The 21,721-nt window shown below is 31.6% G+C and overlaps 1 protein-coding gene and 1 long non-coding RNA gene across 2 annotated transcripts in view; one reads left to right on the plus strand and one right to left on the minus strand.

The window, feature by feature from the left end:
* The first annotated feature begins 303 nt into the window (after nt 1-303).
* Nucleotides 304-8,701, plus strand: LOC141484732 (uncharacterized). The gene is made up of 3 exons (XR_012466764.1): nt 304-535; nt 716-1,581; nt 7,892-8,701. It is a non-coding gene; the product is annotated as an uncharacterized lncRNA (long non-coding RNA).
* The window catches only part of LOC111505179 (uncharacterized), a 52,897-nt gene continuing 33,045 nt past the window's right edge, over nt 1,870-21,721 (minus strand). Inside the window, 7 exon segments of the mRNA XM_074180030.1 lie at nt 1,870-2,539; nt 6,549-7,722; nt 10,703-11,031; nt 11,857-12,312; nt 17,292-18,158; nt 18,211-18,359; nt 18,413-18,516. Of these exon segments, the coding sequence (XP_074036131.1) occupies nt 2,087-2,539; nt 6,549-7,722; nt 10,703-11,031; nt 11,857-12,312; nt 17,292-18,158; nt 18,211-18,359; nt 18,413-18,516 (3,532 nt within the window). The 3' untranslated portion in view covers nt 1,870-2,086.

Below are 21,721 nucleotides of genomic sequence, written 5' to 3' on the forward strand. Positions count from 1 at the left end.
ATGACAACATACTACTGACCGCGGAAACGTATCCGAACACGTATATATGTGTTAAGGTTTATGCATGATAATTAATGAAAATTTTGAGAATTATAAACTCGATCATGAATGTTCTACAAGACTAATATCTAATTTCATCCTTCCTGAACATAGACTAACAAACACAGTAAAAGGGCTGCATTTTCAAGTCATAAACTTTTATAATCATTTGCCCACACTAATTAAAGAGGGTTGTACCAGAAATATATTCAACTTGAATTTTTTAATCATTCATAATTCATATTTTTCAGTGCTATCAGTTTATAGATACATTGAGATCTCTTTTAGCACAACCCGAAAACTGATGAAAACACGAAATGTATTTTAAGTATATACCTTATTAATGTGGAAAATTGAAGAGATGAAACTATAAGACCCGTAAATGTAAGAAGAAACGAACAGCGAAACATATTTTAAAATCAACTGGTGATCAAGAAATAAAATGAACCTCGCCAATGAACCTCACTAAATTGATAGATGTAGCCGTTACTACGTGGTAGGAAATCATAATGAAGAAAAGAGAATTGAAACTTTCTATGTTTTTTACTACTTTTATTTGTAACTAACGTTACTGTGGTAAAAAACAGAAAGTTTCAATTATCTTTTGTTCATAATGAACCTTACGAAAAAATGAGAAAACTGAAAAGAAACCACTTACAATTAATTCTTTTGGCAGGTAAAAACTGTACTTCAACCAACTGGAAGTGTATCATAGCTGGTCGTCATTGCTAAGGCGAAAGTTTTGGAAATGGAAATATGAAAGTAAGCTGAATTTTCGGATAACTTCCAGTGTAAGCCATCGAACGTGACATTCGAGGGTTATTCTGCTAGAAATTACTGAAGTGGCTACATATGTAGTCGACTACAACAATAAATACCAGAACAAATCCAATGTTGTTCTATCTACAGGTACTATGTAATCTAAATAATGGTTTCTAGCAGGTTAACCCCGCTAGACATTTTATTCTTTTGATGTTTGTCAAGAAAATTGAGGTGTTTTTCACCAGCAACTTTTGGATTTTGAGATTGGAAAAAGATCATTTTCCGAAACATAAAACTATCATTTCTTTCATTGGTTATTTATATCAATGTGGCAGCCCTTCTCCAAAGATTCCGGCAGGAAGTGGGAATAGGTAACTAGGTTTCATTCAGTCGATTTCCCAGCACAAAAACAAAATTGTTGTTCAGTTATAATGACAGAGCAATTATGGGTAAGGTAATCTGCCAGAATGTTCTTGAATATCTTGGGAATTATACTGAGAATAGATATCAGTCGGTAATTATTAACGTCTGACTTAGAACCTTATTTGTATATTGGGGTGATAAAAGATTGTTTCCAATAATCCGAAAAAACGCCTAACTTGATAGATTTGTTGAAAATATAGAAGAGAGGGTGAGACAAAACGAAGCTGCAATTTCTGAGTAAAATGGATGGAATAATGTTAACCTGGACCTTTCTTTACATCAAGATTGGATAATTTCTGGACCTTTCTTTACATCAAGATTGGATAATTTCTCGTAAATGGTTGAAATTGAAATGTGGTAAGAGGAGACACTAAGTTTTGGTTCAATTTCAAAATGATCCAAATTAGGATTTTCGTGAAAAGTCATTCACGGAAAAACAATAATAATGAAAACTCACTATTTGAAGGCAACATCTCAAAAAATCATTTCTATATCAACAAATATTAAAAAAATAATTATGCTGTTTCACTTGGAACTTGCATGGTTTTACAACTATATTATCAATATCTACGTTTCACAAAATATTTTCTGCATGAAATGATAACGTTAATTACTTTGAAAAAAGAACTCAAAAGTTTTTTTTTGTTAATTTTATTTACTTTAGATAGTACAATTGTTAACAAATAAATACACTTATTTCTAATTTAAGTAACAAAATGAAATAAACAAACAAACATTTTGAAGAATATCAATGATTTTGAACATCATTTATTTTGACTGAATGTATATAAATTAAACAAATGAACATTTTGAATGTTAGTGATTTTTGAACATATTTTATTGACTTAATGAATGTAAGAACTTATTCATAACATACTCTGTCATTTGGTGGATGAAATTGTTGAAAATCTCCACTTCTAGGCATAGTACTTTGAGGCTGGATATAATTTCCATAGTAATCAAACTGATACCGATTTGGAAAACCAAAATTTTGGGGACAAGGCACACCGTTTGGGAGGTAGGAGATATTTGGCATGCAATGTTCAACAGGTGGATCATTGACGGAATTTCTCATGAAAGATTTGTTCAAATCTTGAGATATACTTCTTCTTGTCATTTCCTGATTTTCGTGATTTGTGATTACTGGGTTTCCCACGAAAGATTCTCTTTTTGAAACATTCATGGCCTTAAATGCATCCTCATTCATTTGAGAACGTGTCTTTATTTCGCTCGATACCTTGTCAAAATTCTCGAAAGATGATTTCCTTCTGAAAAGATTCTCCTGGTATTCCAAACGCTGCCTGTCTCTTTCTACCTATTGAAAGATCAAAACACTGAACTGATAATAATAATATATTTAATTGAAAACTATTCTGGCCCATTCAACTTTACATTTATGCATATATAGGGACCCAATCATGTAGGTACCTATAGCTATATACATTTTGTAAAATAATTTCACAGATAAATGAATATCTATTCAGATTGGTTCTAGTAATCACTAATGTTATATGGTTTCAGTTCTATTAACAAGATTTGCATTTTCTTTTCTGGATTTATTTATACTTTTGGATTTCTTGATTTTAAATGGAAATTTGTAATATGTTATCGTCACGGAATCATTGGTTTTTTCAATTATAGTTAACCTGACTAAAACAGTTCTAGTCCTGATGATGCAAACTTCAAATCGAATCAAATTTATTATTAATCTGAAGACCACAAGTGGTATAAGACATGTCAAAAATTTGGATTATAGAGAAAAAAAGCAAAATTACAGAGTAAAAAGTAAAATGTTAAAATGATAAGTACAAGTACAGACAGAGTAGGTACAGTACAATTTAAATATCGAGATAAAATATGCAATTACACAAAGTATGACAGAATATACTATCAGTGATTTATATACTAAAACATTCTTCCAAAGTATAGAATGCACCCTCAATTAGTACTTTTTTCAGTGACTTCTTGAATCTGAAATAGGTAGGTTCATCTTGGATGTTTTGAGAAATTTTATTGAAAATTCAAATTCCGATGCTTAGAGGACCGTTTTGTGATAGGTTCAATCTATTTAGAGGAGTATTCAGCAAATGCCGATTCCTGGTGTAAGGACCGTGAATGTCATTACGACAGAGTAAAGTATTTCTATGTTTGTAAATGTAACAAGCAGTTTCCAATATGTAAAGAGCAATTAGGGGTAATACTCGTAGCTTTCTAAAGAGAAGTCTACTAGATTCTGTTTGGGGTTTGCAAAACATGGCACGAATGCACTTTTTCTGTGTAATGAAGAGACGTTTGGCAGCAGGTGATTGTCCCCATACTATGATTCCGTATGCCAGTCTCGACTGAATTTCTGCAAAATAGAAATTTTTCATTACTGGAGTTGTCAGGACCTTATGCATACAGCGTATTTGAAATATTATGGAGTTAATATTTTTTATTAGAGTAGATACGTGGGTTTCCCAATTTAATTTATCATTTATATTCAGACCTAAAAACTTAACAGAGGTATTACGGTTCACGTTAGTGTTGTTTAAGGTCAGGTTGATATTTTCAATTTGTTTTTGTCTTGTATGGAAGATAAGAAATTCTGTTTTTGCTGGGTTTATATACAGCCTATTTTTTGAAAACCATTTTGCAATTTTATGCATCAAATAAATACCAGCTTGTTCATTTGAATCATAAGATTCTTTAGATACCAAAATTGATACATCATCAGCATACAAGATAACTTTGAATTCTGATAGATAAATCACGATGTCTGCCAGATATAGGGAGAACAGAATTCGAGCTACTACACTTCCTTGAGGAACATCTACTTTCACAGGTAGTGTGTAGTGATAAGACCTTTCTCGTTATGAGATAATGTTTATAGACTCAGTTGTAGCTGTAGTAGTTGACCGTCCTTTTTCTGAATCCATGCTGTTCGGTTGGTATTAGATTGAATTTCTCTATGAAAGTATCGAGTCTTTCTAGCATGCAATATGCAAACACTTTGAAAAATGATGGTGTTAAAGGGATTAGCCTATAATTATCCAATTTATTTCTACAGTTTTTTTTGTGCACAGGTATAACTTTTGATGTTTTGAGTTGAGTAGGGACTGTGCCTGTCTCGAAAGAAAAGTTCACAATATGGGTGACCAGTGATTATAGAAATTAGTTGAATTCTTTGATTACATTGCAAGGGAGGTTGTCGGGTCCCGCGGAGTGTTTGTTTTTGAGTTTCGCAAAGATGTGGATCATATCATTTTCTGTGAATGGCAGTAGTACCATGGACTGTAAGGTTCTATCTGCAGAAACTTCACGTGGGATTTTTGGAATGTCATTAATGATTTTTTGGGGGGCTGACATAAAGAAGAATTTTCCTTATTTTTAAGTTTATTGATGATTGACCAGGAGGCCTTGTTTTTGTTTTCTGAATGTTGGATTACATTACTGAAGTGTAACTTTTCAACGTTCTCAATAAGATGTTCATGTTTTTATATTTGTCATCGCAGGATTTTGCATCATAGAGACCCACTTTTCAGAATCGAGTAATCCTGCCATGTGCTGCTTATTGTTTTTGGAAAATATTCTTTTGTACCTAAAAGATTTTTCTGTCAGAGCGAGGTTCAATAGTGATTTATTAACGGAGGTAATAATAAGTCCGTGATCAGAAATAGGTGTCTACTACTGAAGAGATCGCCTGTACATTTGTAAAAACATTATCAATTTTGGTTCTCGAGTATGAACTTATTCTTGTATGGTCATTTACTATCTATTTTAGTCCAAACTGTTCAGTGATATTCAAAATACTATCGGCCTCTATAGATGGGGTACTGAAGTCAATGTTGAAATATCCACTTCGAGTTTGTATAAGAAATATTGGAAATTACTGGTAGGTGATCTATAAATAGAAAATATTTTATGGGCTTTGAAGCCTCCACCACAGACCTCAAAGTTTATTTCAGTACATATATGATCTAGAGAGATGGAAGTTACTTCATAACCTTTCTTTGCCCATAATGCAGTGCTCCCTCCTCGATATGTGCTACGACAAACTTGGTTAGCAAAATGATATCAAGGTATGTTAACAGGTGTTGTTAAAGAGATTAAATGAAAACATTGATAATATGCAAGGCATCTATAATCATTCTATTATTCTTGAAAATGGACTCAAATTACACACTTTTCCTACACATTAACAAAATACTGTTCCTCAACGCACGTTTCACAAATCAAGTTATCAACCTCGGGAAAAAGACACAGACTACTTCTAACGGCTATGTTAATGTTTTTTAAAATAAAAAAAAACATTAATCAATTGAGAAACCATTTAAATATTGAAAAAACATTCAAAAATAAAATATATTAACATAGCTGTTAGAAGTAGTCTTTGTCATCTCCTGTAGATACTGATTTGGTTAGGGAAACGCATGTCCAGAGAGAGTATTATGTTCTGGAGAAGGAAGAGTGTTTTCAATAAATTACTTCTAAATTATTACCATTAGAGATAGTTAATTCCGGAATAGATTCAACTACCTGAAAACAGCAGATATAATACTTGATTCGCTATTACAAATAGGTAAAAATAAGTATAAACACGTCAACAAATTAATGGCTGAAAATGAAAAAAAGTCAATAAAAGAGTGTTATTCAAAATAATTTCATCGTTTATTTAATAATGGGAACTATTGAATTTATAGAATTCCTTACTTTCCAGAAAGTCAGGTTTCGAATCTTTCTTCTGGAAATGAAATGTTTTGAATTCATGATTGAACCCATGTCCCTCTGTATGGAGGTGAGTAGCATATGTAAAATCAATGTTTCCATTCTTGAAACTGTTTCTATGTTCTTTAACGAGTGCTTTGAATGTTCCTCCAATTTGACTTATGTAAAATATCAAACATGAACCACACGACAATTTGTAAACTCCTGACCAATCTTTTACCAAACTCTTGTTTGTTATTTTTGATATGTATGCTCAAGTTATTATTGATGCTGCTATTATATAGCAAAACACGTGTCGTGGTTTTGTAAACCTTCCATAATAAAATCACAGTAAACTGTATTAGTAAATAATCGAAAAATTTCAGCTGTTGTTTTCAAAGTCAATCTTAATTCCACAAGCTAAAATAAAGTCGAAATCACCATGTTTGAATCCATAAGAGTTTTAAAACACCCTACAAAGTGCTTTTAAATTGGCGCACCTGTCACCTGTTAACAATTGTTATTTTAACAATACAATATCTGGTAATTTTAAAAAAATAATGATGGATATTCTTGAGATTTACAAAAATACCAAACCTTATAGAAATATTCAACCCAAAATTATTCAAAAACGTTACCTGTGAATTATTGGCGAAACTCATGTTTTGAATATCATCAAAATTTGATATTTGTCGTGTCATATAAGAATCTGGAGCTTTAAAATTCGGATAATAGTCAGGATATGGATAATCCTGTTTCATATGAACTTCAGGATTGTAATAAAATGGCATCCCTGGCCAGGGAGGATATCTATAATTTTCAGGGGGTCCAATGGGTGAATAAGGGAAATGGTTGGGATCTGGTCTGAAGCTGTCATTTAGACTCCTGTAATATTCTAAGTTTGGATATGATCTGGGATAGTGAACATTCATGTTTTGTGTATTGCAAGGCATCATTGTCTGCATATGACCAGAAATCATAGTCTCAGTAGGTCGAGACAATTTTTGAGAACCGTATTCTGTCAAGTATCTCGGATCCTGCAACGGATAAACTGAAGTATTCACTGAATATTCTGGTGCTATCGATGGCTGAATCAGTGATGAATTATTATAAATACGGCCAGCCTGAGTAGGATGCATCATGTTGTCCTCGTATCTATCTGGGAAATTTATTTGATGTGATGAATTCTGATCATACGTCAATGGTCTGTTTTGAGACAATACTGAGTTACGCATTTCTCTGGAATCTACAAAACTATTGGAAAAAGTTTTCCTTAAAGCTTCCGATTCTAACATATCTTGAGATAAAGTAAAGTTTTTTGGGCTTCTAATAATTTGAGAAAGTGATGAATTCCTAGAAACTGAAATGTCTTCCTTTGGAATATTTTCCTTCTCACTGTTTGATGGAGATGAAGATTTTCGTTCAAATGATCCTGTCTTCTCATCAGATTTGTCTTTTTGAGCTATGGATTGATTCACAAACTGAGTATAATAATCTGTAGCCGAGGAAGGTTCACATTGTTTATATCTTTTTGGAGTATTTTTTTTCTGTTCTTCAATTAAATGGCTTCCTAAAATTGAAGATGAAAAAATGTCTGAATAATCCAAACTTCTGTCTGCTTCCTTGGATTTTAAATTCTCCACACAATAATCATTGTCGCAAAGAGGAAATTTTGTTCCACGATGTTTGTAATTTTGGAAAATATTCTGATTATTTTTGGGTTGTCTTGGTGTCTTTTGTAGGTTCTGTGTTGAATTTGGACCGTTTCTTGAGTTTTTTGATAACACAGAAGTGTTCAACGTTTCGTTAAATCTGTAAAATAAAATAATTGGTGAATAGTGTGACATTAATTCTCATGCTGCTCATTATTAATGAAAAAACATACATCACTGTCCTATACGTAGCAAGTAATGGTTGTGTGCACTAGCTGTTTCTCAGTGACCTTTTAATTTATGCAGATTACTCAACTCTTTTGTTACAGGACAAAAACTTAAGTGTGATAGAACGTAAGTCAGAGGAAACATTATTAAAAATGGAAAAACTCTTCAAATTCAAACGTTATGTCCTTAAACAAAAATAAAACAAAGAACATCACTTTCACGAAAAATAGGCAAGCGCTCGACGATGAAACAATAGTTAAGCTATTGGGTTTTCATGTTGATGCTAAACTGAATTGGAAAGTACACATAAATGAAACTAAAAAAAGCTATCCAAGGCTCTATTTGTTTTGAGGAACCTCAGGGAAGTACTATTTAGCGAAGTATTGAAGACTGTTTACTATGGCATGGTACATTGCCGTCTTGTATATGGGGTTCTATTGTGGGGAACAAGCCTGGCTTGTCATCAACTATTGGTGAGCCAAAAGAAAATTATAAGAACCATGACCAATTTGGGCAACAGAGCACAAGCAAAGCCAATTTTTATTGAAATGAAAATCTTGATATTACCTTGTATATATATAATGGAGGCAATTCTATGGATACATAAAAATAAAGATAAATATATTTCGGGAACAAACATGATACACGAAATAAAAATCAATACAGAATGTCAAAAGTAAATGAGGAAAAAACAAAAATACAACATCAATGCTGCTTAATCCACTATATGATATAAATGAAATTTTTCTTCATTCATGGGTCTAAATACTTATATTTTTGCATGACAAGAGTGTGGACTACATATTTGTGATAACTGTTCATATATGTATAAATGTGACTGATTTTATATATGTAAATATCGAATTCTTCATAAACTAAATTTTTTATTATTGAATATTTTTTGTAGTTTGTGACGTACCTAAACAAAAAACAGTTGTATGACTACTGTAATATACTGTTTTTCTGTGAAAATTTTCAAAGGTGAATAAATATCTTATCTTTTGTTATCAATAAATATTATTTTGAAAAAAGTAATTTTAGTGAAAATATTTTTCAATTTATTTCTGAATAAAGGAATAGAAAATAAGCCCAACAACTAAATGCCTCTTAACATGCTTTTCAAAAACCAAGTTCATATCATCAAGAGATGATCTATACTGGATAATTTCATTTAAAATGGAATGGATGAATCTTTTTAAATACATTTTATTCAAACTCAGTAATATTTCACAAATAAGGAATATAGAAAATGTTTTTATCCATTCCCGTGATATAGATATCAAATAAAACAGTTTTAACTCAGCTTGTGTTAGGGATATTTTGGTGGTTTTCAAAGAAATATTGTAGAGATCTACTATGCAACAATGACGCATTAATAAAAAGCACATACTAAGGATCATGTCCAATAATGAGAAAAAAATAAATAAGAGTAAAAAAATATTTGAGTACAAGCACTGAAAAGAAGAAAATGAACTTCAAATCAAACCAATTAACCACAGGCCAACCCGAACGGCTACCGTTCCTCTTGTATATGATATGAAAGCTGGTCGTGAGATTCATCTATGTAGAAACAAGAATACAATATGCAACTTTTAATAAGAATGATTGATTCTGAGAAAAAACTTATGGTTTTTTATAAAATAGGTAAATCTAGTGATGAGCTTTCACCTCATATTTGTGTAATGTAATAAATTAATGGATTTGATTTGAACTTTAATTTATTCGTTTCAGTGTTTGAAAATAAAAAAATCGTACTTAGAAATGTTATCAAAAACTATGAAATAATTGCATAACATACATGAAAACAATACAAATAAAAAATGCGACTTTAACCTTCAGAGTAATATACCTACTACGTAAAACCAACGCAAAAGCAACCTTTCTTCATAACGCGGATAACAGCGGTTAGGGTGCTTGAAAGTATTTTCTCGAGACATAATTTTAATTTTGCTTTTTTTTCTGATTGATTCGGCCGTTACTTGATGAAGATCCACAGTAATTTCATAAACTACACCTTACGATTTAATCTTCAAACATTATTTTTAAAAATATATCATATATATTTCGACATGATTCACTACGAAATAGCTACTGATGGCGAAACATGTCGTGATATATGTGATATATTTTTGAAAATAAAGTTTGTGAAGATCAAATCGTGATGTGTAGTTTATAATATTAATTTTGCGATAACTCCTTAGATGTTAATTTGAATTTTATGATGTAAAAGACAATAATGATGTGCATGGAATGCTCAAGATAACTGACGTATTTATTTGATAAGGATTAATATCGACCTTTGTCGAATGTTCTGAATGAACCAAACAGCGATATGTCAAATCGATTGTTTCTACGATATCTCCTGAAGAACTCCGATATTCTACACAATCGGATTTGATCAAAAGTAGAAAACGAACTATTGCCAGTATTTTTGGTCAAGTCAATGAATACTATAAAACTATACTATACTATAATATATGATGCATGTTTCATGGTAAGTCATGTATAATAAAGTTATATTTTTTCAAAAAGGGATCTTCCATCATTGATATTCATATATTTTAAATAATACAAAAGTAATATATCAATTTCTCTTGAAGGATTTGATTTTTGTCAACCTAATTAGGCTCAATTTCTGTGTGTGTGCAGTGTTACAGGGCAGAGGCTGTGTTGCAATATTCCCATTATACATATTTTTTGGAACTCAATAACCTACTTCACGCTATTATTATAATGCCTAGTGTAATCGTTTGAATTCTTATTGTATATTTGCATTTATTTAGCAAAGTGACCCATATTACCACGAGTTCTGGAAATGAAACTGATTTTGGAATAAAAAAAAGATTAATTCGACACAATATTATTGTCTTGATTGGCATGTTACACATAATATTGAAAAATTTTACACTCACATATTATTCTGAGCTCCGATATCATTTTCTTTGAATAATTGACCGGAAAAGTTCATTTTCGGAGAGAATTTTACTGCAGGTGACATAACCAAAGGAGATCTCCACTTTATACTTTTTTGGTTTTCCTTCTCCTTTCCCATCCTCTCTCTACCAATATCCGCTTCAAAATCGTATATACTTGCCTTCTTATTAGGTTCTAAGACTTCTGTAATGGTGTACTTCTGGTTACTTATCGTCGAATTTGGATAAAGATCTGTTTGAGGGTAATGGTTAATTTTTTTTCGGTTTGGTTTTTTGAATTCATTCAGGATCACCTTCTTTTCTTCCCTCTGGAAGTAATGGTTAGTTACCTTAATAGCACTTGACTGAATTAATGTATTATTAAAATAGAATTTCCCAAAAATATCTGCTTTGAAACCGAATTAACATTATAATCCATAGAAAGGATTCTTAGACACACACTTATAACAATGTAATACAAGTTGAATGGCCATGAATTTGACAATATACTGAAACATTCATTTGTTTTCATGGCAGACTCAATTTTGATCTATCAAAGTTCTTTGAAGAATAAGCTTTTACTTTATTTTTATAAAAAACTGATACAGCTAAAGATGGATTCAGTTTTCACAACACTCTTAGCAAAAATTATTTTTGCATCCTTGGTACATTTTTTAATAGATAAATTATTTACAATCAGAGATGTTCGTTCAATAAACATATTTAACATAGAAAATATATAGAATATATGAAAAAAAATATTAATGAAAGTAAGTAGAACTAACATAATCATTCATTAAACAGTATAAACCTGTCATGATGAAATTGGCAATATAACTACTGTTTAAAATGATTTTGAAACAAACTGAAGTTAACATTAATATTGAAAAAATTGGAAGCTATAATTGAGGTTCTCAAATTTAAAAAACCTCTCATGGTTTATTAATTGAAGTATACCGGTAGTCCCATCAGAGAGTATTTGCTAGATAATTCGAAAACGCTACAGAAAACCCAATCAATTAATATTGAAGGTAAAGAATGCTCATCAAGGCGATCCGTTGCAAGCTTTGACATGGACCGCCGAACAGAATTTGTCCGTTTTTTATATACGGTTGAAAATCCTTAAAAAATTGATGGTCTCATCTTATACTTACATATATTTTGTTCTCAAACTGTTCTGCAGGATGAATATCCTCCAAACCCCTTTTTCGTCTTTTGTTTATTTTGTAAAACCAATGGTTCTTTATATTTTCCTGAGAATTGTTCAAATTCTTCTGTGAATTTTCCTTTATAAAGTTATTGTTAGAGCTAGCACCATTCTCTTGAATATTTTCTCCATATGCATATTTCTGTCTGATGGAAAGTAGTGAAGCATCGTTTTTCAAAACCGTATCAAAATCAGTAAATAATTTTGAATTTTCTGATTGGATCTCAGTAGATTCTGGATTTGTTTGGGTACCTTCTCTATCAATATTCGAGTTCTTGCAGATCTTCCGCTGTTGCATTTGAGAATTGAATATTTTTGACACAGAATCATGATTGCTTTCAGATTCACGACTTTCACATCGCCCAGATTCTGCCCTCTTTTCATTTTGGATAGTTTCTTCATTCTGTTTCAAAAGTATCAAATAAATTTATAATAATGAATGAGGGTTTCCAAGAATCATGCTCAAGGATTTTGAATAAGAGTAGTTAGTTTTTGCTAGGGGGCAACTCTTATTTTTTAATGCTAGTTTTGAAAATTTGTGAATCACACAGCAATCAAATTGACGAATCCCTGATTACATGAGCAAGATAATAAAAGAGATCAACATTGAATGGATAATTAATTCAGCGAAGTAAATTTACTCATAATGTATTTGTACGGATTGTTGACCGTCGTTCGTTATGAGTATAGCTTCGTCGTAGAGTGGTAAGTATATCCAGAAGTACCTACATTGATTATCTTTATACGAATGATAGTCAGAAATTGCGACATGTAAAATACATTGGAACCCGACCGTGAGAGCTCCACTCAATGTATTATCATTTCTGTTAGCGATTAGCAAGTGTTTTGACAATCAAGATCGGTTTATTGAAAAGCAAGAGCGAAAGACTGGTCGTTTTAAACGCTTTATTACTAAAAAAAATCATTTTGCCCAGATTGCATCTGAAATCAGCCAGTTCTATTCAATTTTATTCAGAATCTGAAATCATTATTAATTTTTTATTTCAAATTGTGTGATAAACTGGCGAACCGTCCATGTTTCACGCGGTTACAATTTAAAGTTGTAATTTTATCGTGAAACATTGTTAAAGCCACTGTTTTTATAACAATGTAATTTCTAAATGAAAAGTCTGATTCGTTTAATTTGAAAAAATATTTACTAATATATTATCACCAAATGTTCATCTTCAAGAGTTTTAATCTTTCTTTTGAAGATGATCACTTGGTGATTAAAAAACGTGTCAAGGTGTTTATAAGTAACGGTTTGGTGTTGGGGTTAAACTCCAGTAATATTCATTACTAAACCAAACAGTTTGAAGGTGGTTGACAATGTTTCGTGGTGTATTTCATCAGTTCGGACTTCCATTGTCGAATATAATATAAATTATTTGAAATCCCTGAAAAAAAAAATTAACCGAAAATAACAATTTTATTAAACAAAAGACTGAAATCACAAAGAAATAACATACAAGCAACAACAAAAAAAATGAAAAATAGAAATGATAATAAAAGCTGAAAATTAAAAAATATTAACAAAAAATGAAAAATAAAAATTAAATGTTTCCAAACCAAGTTACGTCACGACGTTTCGATTGTTAGTATCCACAATCGTCTTTGATTTTTGTTAATATTTTTTTTTTATTTTCAGCTTTTATTAATATTTCAAATTTTTTTTTCAGAGATTTCAAATCAATTTATATTATATTAGACAATGGAAGTCCGAACTGATGAAATAAACCAAACAGTGCCTCACAATTATCATCTCTGATTTTATTAGTTGGATAAGGATTAACATCATGACAGGATTATCATTATATTTTGTTTCTACCTGTGTTTTGATCGACTAATTTGCAGAAAATATGTTTATAGTAACTCAACTATAATGATTAGACATATAGCCTCGCAGATTTTTGTCGCCAAATCATGAATTTTATAGGGTTACATTGACATTACCTTGGTTACATTATTGCAATTTTAATAGAGATATCCAATTTTTTTGAAAATAAAATACGACAAACGTTGGATATAACAAGAAATTGGTATTGACTTGGATAAAAAGAGACAAGCAAGAATTTTTCTACAATGATACTCAAGAGTTGGTTTCGACAAGACTGGATTATGAGAGTAAGTGGTAGGTTACTTTAAAATCGTCCATTCAATGACAATTCGTAAATTTGAGAAAAAAGTTCACTATTTTCAAATTCCACAATATTACAATAATTTCTTTCAAAATTAAATAATATAAATATCACTAAATATATAAATATCACTAACATCAATAATAAAATAGGTACTATAAGCTTTATGTAACTACCTCATTCTAAAATGATTGAATTGTTAAAATTGAAGATAAAATGAAATTATTAAAATTCAAAAGGGGTTAGTCTTGAGGTAACTTGAGGGTAAAGCTTCCAAAAACTTCATTGAAAACCTTATGACAAATGGATCCCTTTTAAAATATTGATCTCAAATTGGAGAGCGAGACACCAAGTTTGAAAGAATCATTCAGTATCAAAAAGATATGTTATTTATAATTAGAAAGAAAAAAGGGAACGATTCGAGAATAACTTATGATTAACTGTACGTAGGTATGAATTTTTCTCAATATAATGGTCAAAATGACATTAACATCAGTGATACAAGAGTTGATCAAAATAATGTCTGTACTGATAATGTTGACATTTCTAAATCACAACAAGGTCATGATATTCCAACACTGCTACAGTTTAAGACAATACGTATATCGAGTATAATATTTCCATTCCATTATGGATTTATAGATAACTGGATGGAGTTTCGTGTGGTCTATACTGACATGGTTCATAATAAGATGAATATAAATAATACAGATAAATTTCACTATTTGATATCTTCTTTGAATGGAGAAATAATTTTTTTTGCAGGGTATGCAGGTATTTCATATACCAACTATACAAAAGCTTGGAATTTATTGTGTCAAAATTATGAAAATAATAATTTGAGTATTTTCAATCACATCGAAGGTATTTTTGATCATACTCCGATGAACAAGGAATGTTGTAATATATTAAAAATTAATATTTAAATTAAATTAAAAATTTCAGAGCTTTGATGACTGTTGATGAACCTTTTGTTTATACCAATTTGATATATAATTTAACTACAAAATTTGACAAGTTTAGTATGTTTTATTCCATTTTATTTGAGCCTTAGTAGATATTGGTTCAAAAAGTTACTACATTACAAAATCTTTATATAATAGATTAATGGTAAACAAAACAGATTAAAATTTTGTTATAAAAGATGTAGGAAAATCTATGTTGACGATGAAAAATAAAAGATTTTTGTAGAAGTGGTGTAATTCAATTCAAATTTCAATACAAGGGTATTTTATTTAATACTCAATAAAATTACTGAGAATATACCACTTATTGGTGTAGACAATTTTCATCGCATATCAAATTAGCTCATGAGAGAATTTAATAAAAGTAGGGTCTTTCATTAGGCGCTTCCTATCTTTGAATTTAAATTAAACAAAGTGTGTGTGAGACATCATCAACATTTTTTATTCGTTTGAAAGACCTACTGATGCCAATATGTGTGAAATATAACTTCGTTCAAATGTCCGACACGGCTTCTCTGGGTGTAGCACATCCGAAACGTCCAATTTTCTGACTCTTGATGCACAAAGCAGGCTAAATTTGACCGATGGCATGGGTTATGTTGACTTTGAGGACCGCTGTGGTTTGTGGCTTATTCACATCCACCTGCGACTTGAGAAAATCCCACAAGAGAAAGACTAACAGAGTTAAATGGTACGATTTCGTGTCAAGGTCACATCACCTTCACGCGAGATGACCATGCCCTCAAATATCTCGTGTAGAATATCTAATGTGATATGAGCTGCGTGACACGTAGCACAGTCTTGTCGAAACCACATGTCGTTGGTGTCCATGATGTGGACACATCATCCAATTCAGGCCAAAAGAAGTTGGTAATCATTGACCTATAGTGCTCGCCGTTGACAGATGGCGTGGCCAACGTCGTTCTCAAAGAGTTACTTTTTTGGGATACATTGTATGTTCTTGGATCTCATGTGTTAGATATCGTACCAAGTTCGAAAAATTTGTTTATTCACCTACCCATTCATATAAAAATGGTCCTCATCGCTGTACGGGTGCAGGCTCAAGTCACGACGCAAAATTCGACAAGTTGTGGTCTGCGAAAGGCCGAGTTTTCGTTAGCGACTGCCTCAGTTTCTCCTATTGACTGACACAGATAGCGGCGATGTTTTCTGCAGAAAACGACGTATGAGTATTTGTCGATTGTTTACTGAATCAGTTGACTCAAATTTATCGGTAGGACGATTATGGCGACCGTAAAATGGGCGAAGCGCGCGGTACGTTGCCCGAACACCACACCTATTTTGATAAAACAATTTCATTACTTGCACGTATTGTTGAATGCTATATCCATCTATGGTGAATTGGCAAAACAGACTGAATAAATGACAACTAATTTGACAGATGTAGCTTCAGTAAGATGCCATTATCAATTGCCAAAGTTCGGAAGTCCCTGTTGAAAGACCCTATATATTAGGGAAAAAATACCATTTTAGTAAAAAAATTTGTTAGGCAAACGTACAGTCTCTGATGATGGTCAATCAGAATATTATACAAGAGTTTCATGTCAATAAATTTCCCAGTCAGAAAATTCCGAACAGTCAATAAACGAATGATTAAGTACATTCTGGGAATTACAAAGTTTCGATAATTCCGTAGTTTTAAACTATACTGAAAAACTTTGTGAAGATAGTTTTATGTAGAGTTTGTGTGAATATTCAAATAATCGATTCATAGTAAAAATGCTGCTAAATGAGAAAATTCATTATTAAGATGGCTCTAGACAGATAGTCCTACACAGGTTCAATTCTATAGAAACAAAATTTGAAAGGAATGAACATAAAATATGGATATGAAAAACGTCATCAGAAAATATAGATAACTATACTTATTTACTTCACATGTTAATTTGAAGAATGTTTTTCAAAGACAAAATGTCATATAGTTTTTGATGCAAGTGCCAAAACTACAAGACATTTCTTTGAATGATACATAAAAAACTCGGTTCACTGTCATTTATTCATAATGAGCTCAGATCCTGTCAAAATGAACAGACAATCATCAACTAATGACCACTAATCACACAGTGGGGTAAGTGATCGGCGAGTCCGAGAATCATGTATCCTATTATTAATATTATTATTATAACCATAGAAGGATTAGTGCAAAAAATTTTCGAAGATAATTTTTTATTTAATTCAGAATTTCCTATTCAGAGTTGAAAGTACTATTTGATTGAATTAAGTAGGTAATCAATCTACGAAAAATACTTCATACTTACGATTGATTCAACATCTGATAGTTCCAGATATCGATTTACTGTGTTTTCCATTTGATCTTTGTGTGAACCGAATAATTCATGAATATTGCTCCTCGAATGAATATTAGCATTACTTGGGCAGATGTGTACATCATCACACATGTTCTTTTGCTGGGAATGATCAATATTCTGATTATCTTTTTGTGAATATTTTTGACCATCAAGTAATAGAGAGTATTTATTCTCATCAAGAAAGTTGGAACAAAGTTTATTTTTTTCATCGTGAACTTTGCCGATTTCGTCATGACAATTATTAGAAGTGTTTTCAGGGTTCAATTCATTTACAAAACATTCTGGATTTTTAGCATTGTGTGAAATATTCGACTGATCAGATTTGTCTTCCTCACAAGCACCAAAAAATTCATCATCTACATCAACATCACATTCAAAAAAATCGTCAAATAAATCATTTGAAAATTCACAAGTTTCAGATATGTCACCGCACAATGTATACTTATTTATTGATTTATCGCATTCATTACCGATCTGATCATTATCATAATTGTATTCATTTAAATCTTTATTTGAGTCTTGCTCAATTTTCTCCGTCGTTCTGACTTTCTCCGAAAGCTTATTGTCACCAGCAGTACTCCTTTTCTCATCTTGCAAGCATTTTCCAATTATATCTGCATTACCGGCCATGAAATGAAAACCTACATTTTTATCGGCTAATTTTTGCACAGTACTAGTGATGATTCCATCTTCTGCAGCTTCAGCAGTATGTTTCGAGAATAAATTATTGGGTCGATCATTTATAGCTTTTACTTTTTCGTTCTTTTTCTCGTCAGATTTTCCTTCAGCCTTTTTTGTAGGATTTTCTTTAGTTGGCTGAAATGTGAAATTAAAATTATCACCGATTTACTTGTAAATTTGAACGTACTTTTTTCTTTGTTTTCATATACATATCCAGAAACATTTGAATATAACTGGGAAGTTTAGTTTCTTGTTTTTTTGTTGACTTTCCTAGATTCGTTTTAGATTTCTTATTTATCTTGGAAAGTAATATATCAGAATTGCAATCAATACCAACTAGAACATATTTAACTGTATAAAAAGTACACAAAATTATGAATATTTTTTACCCCAATTTTCACTAATAAAATGTGCCTCGATTTTTTCCAAATCTGGGGTAACAACCGTTTGAATGGTTTTCACAAACTGAGGATGTTCCATCATGTATGAGTGCCTAAAATAAAACAATCAATAGATTTTTCAACTATTACTTCACTATTTCTTATTAAATTTGTCGATACTTGAAATTCCATGATAATCATCTTCAACAATACTTTATCGTAAGATGTTTACATAACACTTTAAAGACAAAACACTTGTTTCAACTGTACAGCATCTTCTCAGGCGTGTTCGATATTGATTAGCCTGAAGAAGCTATCAATCAATCAATCAACCAAAAGTATATTTAAAATTCCCCATATGCAAAACTTGATATTACATAAAAAATAAATAGTCTGTAGGTTATACATATATATTATCTGTCCGACGTGGAAAAATCGAACAGTGTGAGATACAAAATTGATAGAATCAGGAAAAAGTTGTACCTACTGTTTTATAGCTTATTTGAGTAACTAATAAAATTTAGAAAATTAGATAATAATAATAATAACAATAATAAATGGGCTTTATTCATTGACATACATTGTTTATGAAGAAGAAGTAATTACAAAAATCAATCAAATGGCGAAGTTAAGCCGAGGCTGTTTTACAACTTAACCGGGGGATAGCATGTTTTATATAGAAATATAAAAATAATTACCTAGTATACATTCGTAAGTGAGTAGTTCATGAATCTTTGTGAGACTAAGAAAAAACAAAGGTTATAAATTCCAAAGTAAATATTAAAAATATATTTAGCTTAAATAAGGTAAAATATAGCAAAACATACACAAAGGTGAGACAAAGGGAAAACCATATGAGCAAGGCATAACATGAATATATTATCTATCCAGAAGACTTCAGATATGTTTTCAACTTTTTCTTGAAATTATATATGGGGTAGTGTCTAAATTCACTGAGCAGAGCATTATATTGTTTGATAGAGTTGTAAATAAAACTACGAGAAAAGCAGGCTGTCGAGTTTTTGGAATAATAAAAGTGTGACGGTTTCGTGTCCTCGAATTATTCTGTGATTTGAAAGTTTTATATCTTTCATAAATATAATTGGGCTTTTTGTAAATAAAGAATTTATGTGTATTGACAAGTAGGTGGAACTGCCAGATTTTAGCAATCGGTAACCAACCTGACTCCTGGAACTTGGGGGATATATGGTCAAATTTTCTCACAACATAAGAAAGACGAATGCAATTGTTTTGTATTTCTTGTAAGCGATTTACATCAGTTTGTATCAAAGCAGGCCCGTAGACTATATCGCAATATGCTAATCTAGACAATATGAGGGTTTCGCAAAGTTTCAACTTCAATTTGGAAGATATAATATCTCTACTTTGATAGAGTTGACGTAAGATACTGTATGAGCTACAACAAAGTGAATTTATATGTTTGTGAAATCTCAGATCAGCATCTAGTCATAAAGCCAAGTTCTTGCTTTCTGTAATTGTTTGTAGTAAGTCTTGTCCAAGTTGGATTTCAATTCTTCCTTCAATTTCCCGTCTTTTATGTTTCGGGCCAAAAAGTATCAGCTGAGATTTTTCAGAATTCAATTTCAGGTTATGGGCTATAGATAGATCCAGTAACTTTTGTAGATCGCTGTTAATTTTTTCCATTGCCACCTGCCAGTTACTTGAAGGAAATAGATAATATAACTGAGTGTCATCTGCATAATGATGAACTGTGCAATGATCAATTATTTTATGGAAGTCAGATATATATAGAGAGAACACAATTGGGCCAAGGATAGAGCCCTGAGGTACCCCATAATCAACAGGTAAAGCACTAGAACAGTTTCCATCCAGACATACTGACTGAGTCCGATTTCTGAGGTAACTTTTCAATAAATTACAATCCCTTCACTAAATCCGAGAAATTACATTTTCCTACACAGAATATTGTGGTCTAATGTATTGAATACTTTACTATAGTCCAAGAATACCATGGCAGTTACTTCATTATTATCAGTTACTATGAATAAATCTTGGGTGATGTTAACAAGAGCGTACGAATGTACGAAATCCAGATTGAACATTTGTTATTACATTATTAGTTTCCGATATTGATGTCATTTAATGTTTGAGGCATTAACTCCATTTTTTATAAGGAGTTGTTTAGAGACACATTCATATGCATAAGGAAATTTTCTGTGAAGATTCCTGCCCTGACGCCTGTCGGTTATAATCCAACGCTCTTCGTGGTATTAACCATGGGAGTAGTTGTTTTCTGATAGGCGTCAGTCCATTCAACCTACTGTGTAGGTATATTCGAAGCTGGTTTAAAGTTCATTTCTTTAGATTTGTTTACTGCCAGTCTTCAAGCATAGCCCACTGACTAATAAGAAAATATCACATGTATTTCAAGTGAAAAAATAAACAGGTTGACGGACGGTAATAAACGTTTAGCAATACCGCTCCGCGATACACAAGTTACACAAAGCAAGAGAGATTCAGTTCGTTCACCTTTTCAATAGATCGAAAGGATTCAGAAGAAGTTATAAGTCTATGTAATTAGTTCTGATTGAACTTGAAATTGATTGCATTCAAAGTGTGTCAAGTTCTTTTAAGATTCCCCATAGCATCTTGTCTCAACGAACATTCTGATTAACGGAAAAAACAGATTCTTTCCGGAATTTGCATTTATAACTGTTTTTTTCACGTTGTTCTCTCGTTTATAATTTAAAGTTGTTCATACCAAATCATCCATTTGATATTGTGAATAAAAACATTTTTCGCAGAGAGCACTATGATTTTTATTCTACAAGACATATTGGTAAGATTCGACACTTAAGCGGTTTTGTGGCTGTTTCGTTCAGATGTACACTCCTAATTTCAAATTTTGAGCGCTCAGGATTTGAGAAACATGTATTATCATAAGCTCCATGTCGCGTAAACTTGTGTTGCCGATTAAAGTGGAGGAACAAGATTAATCTAGGTTTTAAAGATAAATTCACAGGATATAATTTGCAGTTGATACTTTTTAGCAAGAAAATTAGGTATCACTCGACATTCATTCACTAAAAAAAATTGGGTGATAACACCTCCGCTTAAAAAGTTTTGCAATGGTTTTTGGGTGATGTACTTTGACGAGTTTTTGGATTTATATCACAAGTTATTTCCCTGGCAGTTATGTATTGTCTAACTATAGATGATGAAGTCTCTGCTTCAGAGGGATTGTAGGGACGGATAATCCCAGTTTGTTGGTCTGCCGGGTGTTATACTTGTTGCTAATTATTCCTAAATCCAAAACAAGCACTGTTCTCAAACACC

Source organism: Leptinotarsa decemlineata, unplaced genomic scaffold (genome assembly GCF_025532065.1).
Source record: "Leptinotarsa decemlineata unplaced genomic scaffold, Ldec_3_MD MMD2_tig00026282_RagTag_RagTag, whole genome shotgun sequence".
NCBI classification, from domain to species: domain Eukaryota; kingdom Metazoa; phylum Arthropoda; class Insecta; order Coleoptera; family Chrysomelidae; genus Leptinotarsa; species Leptinotarsa decemlineata.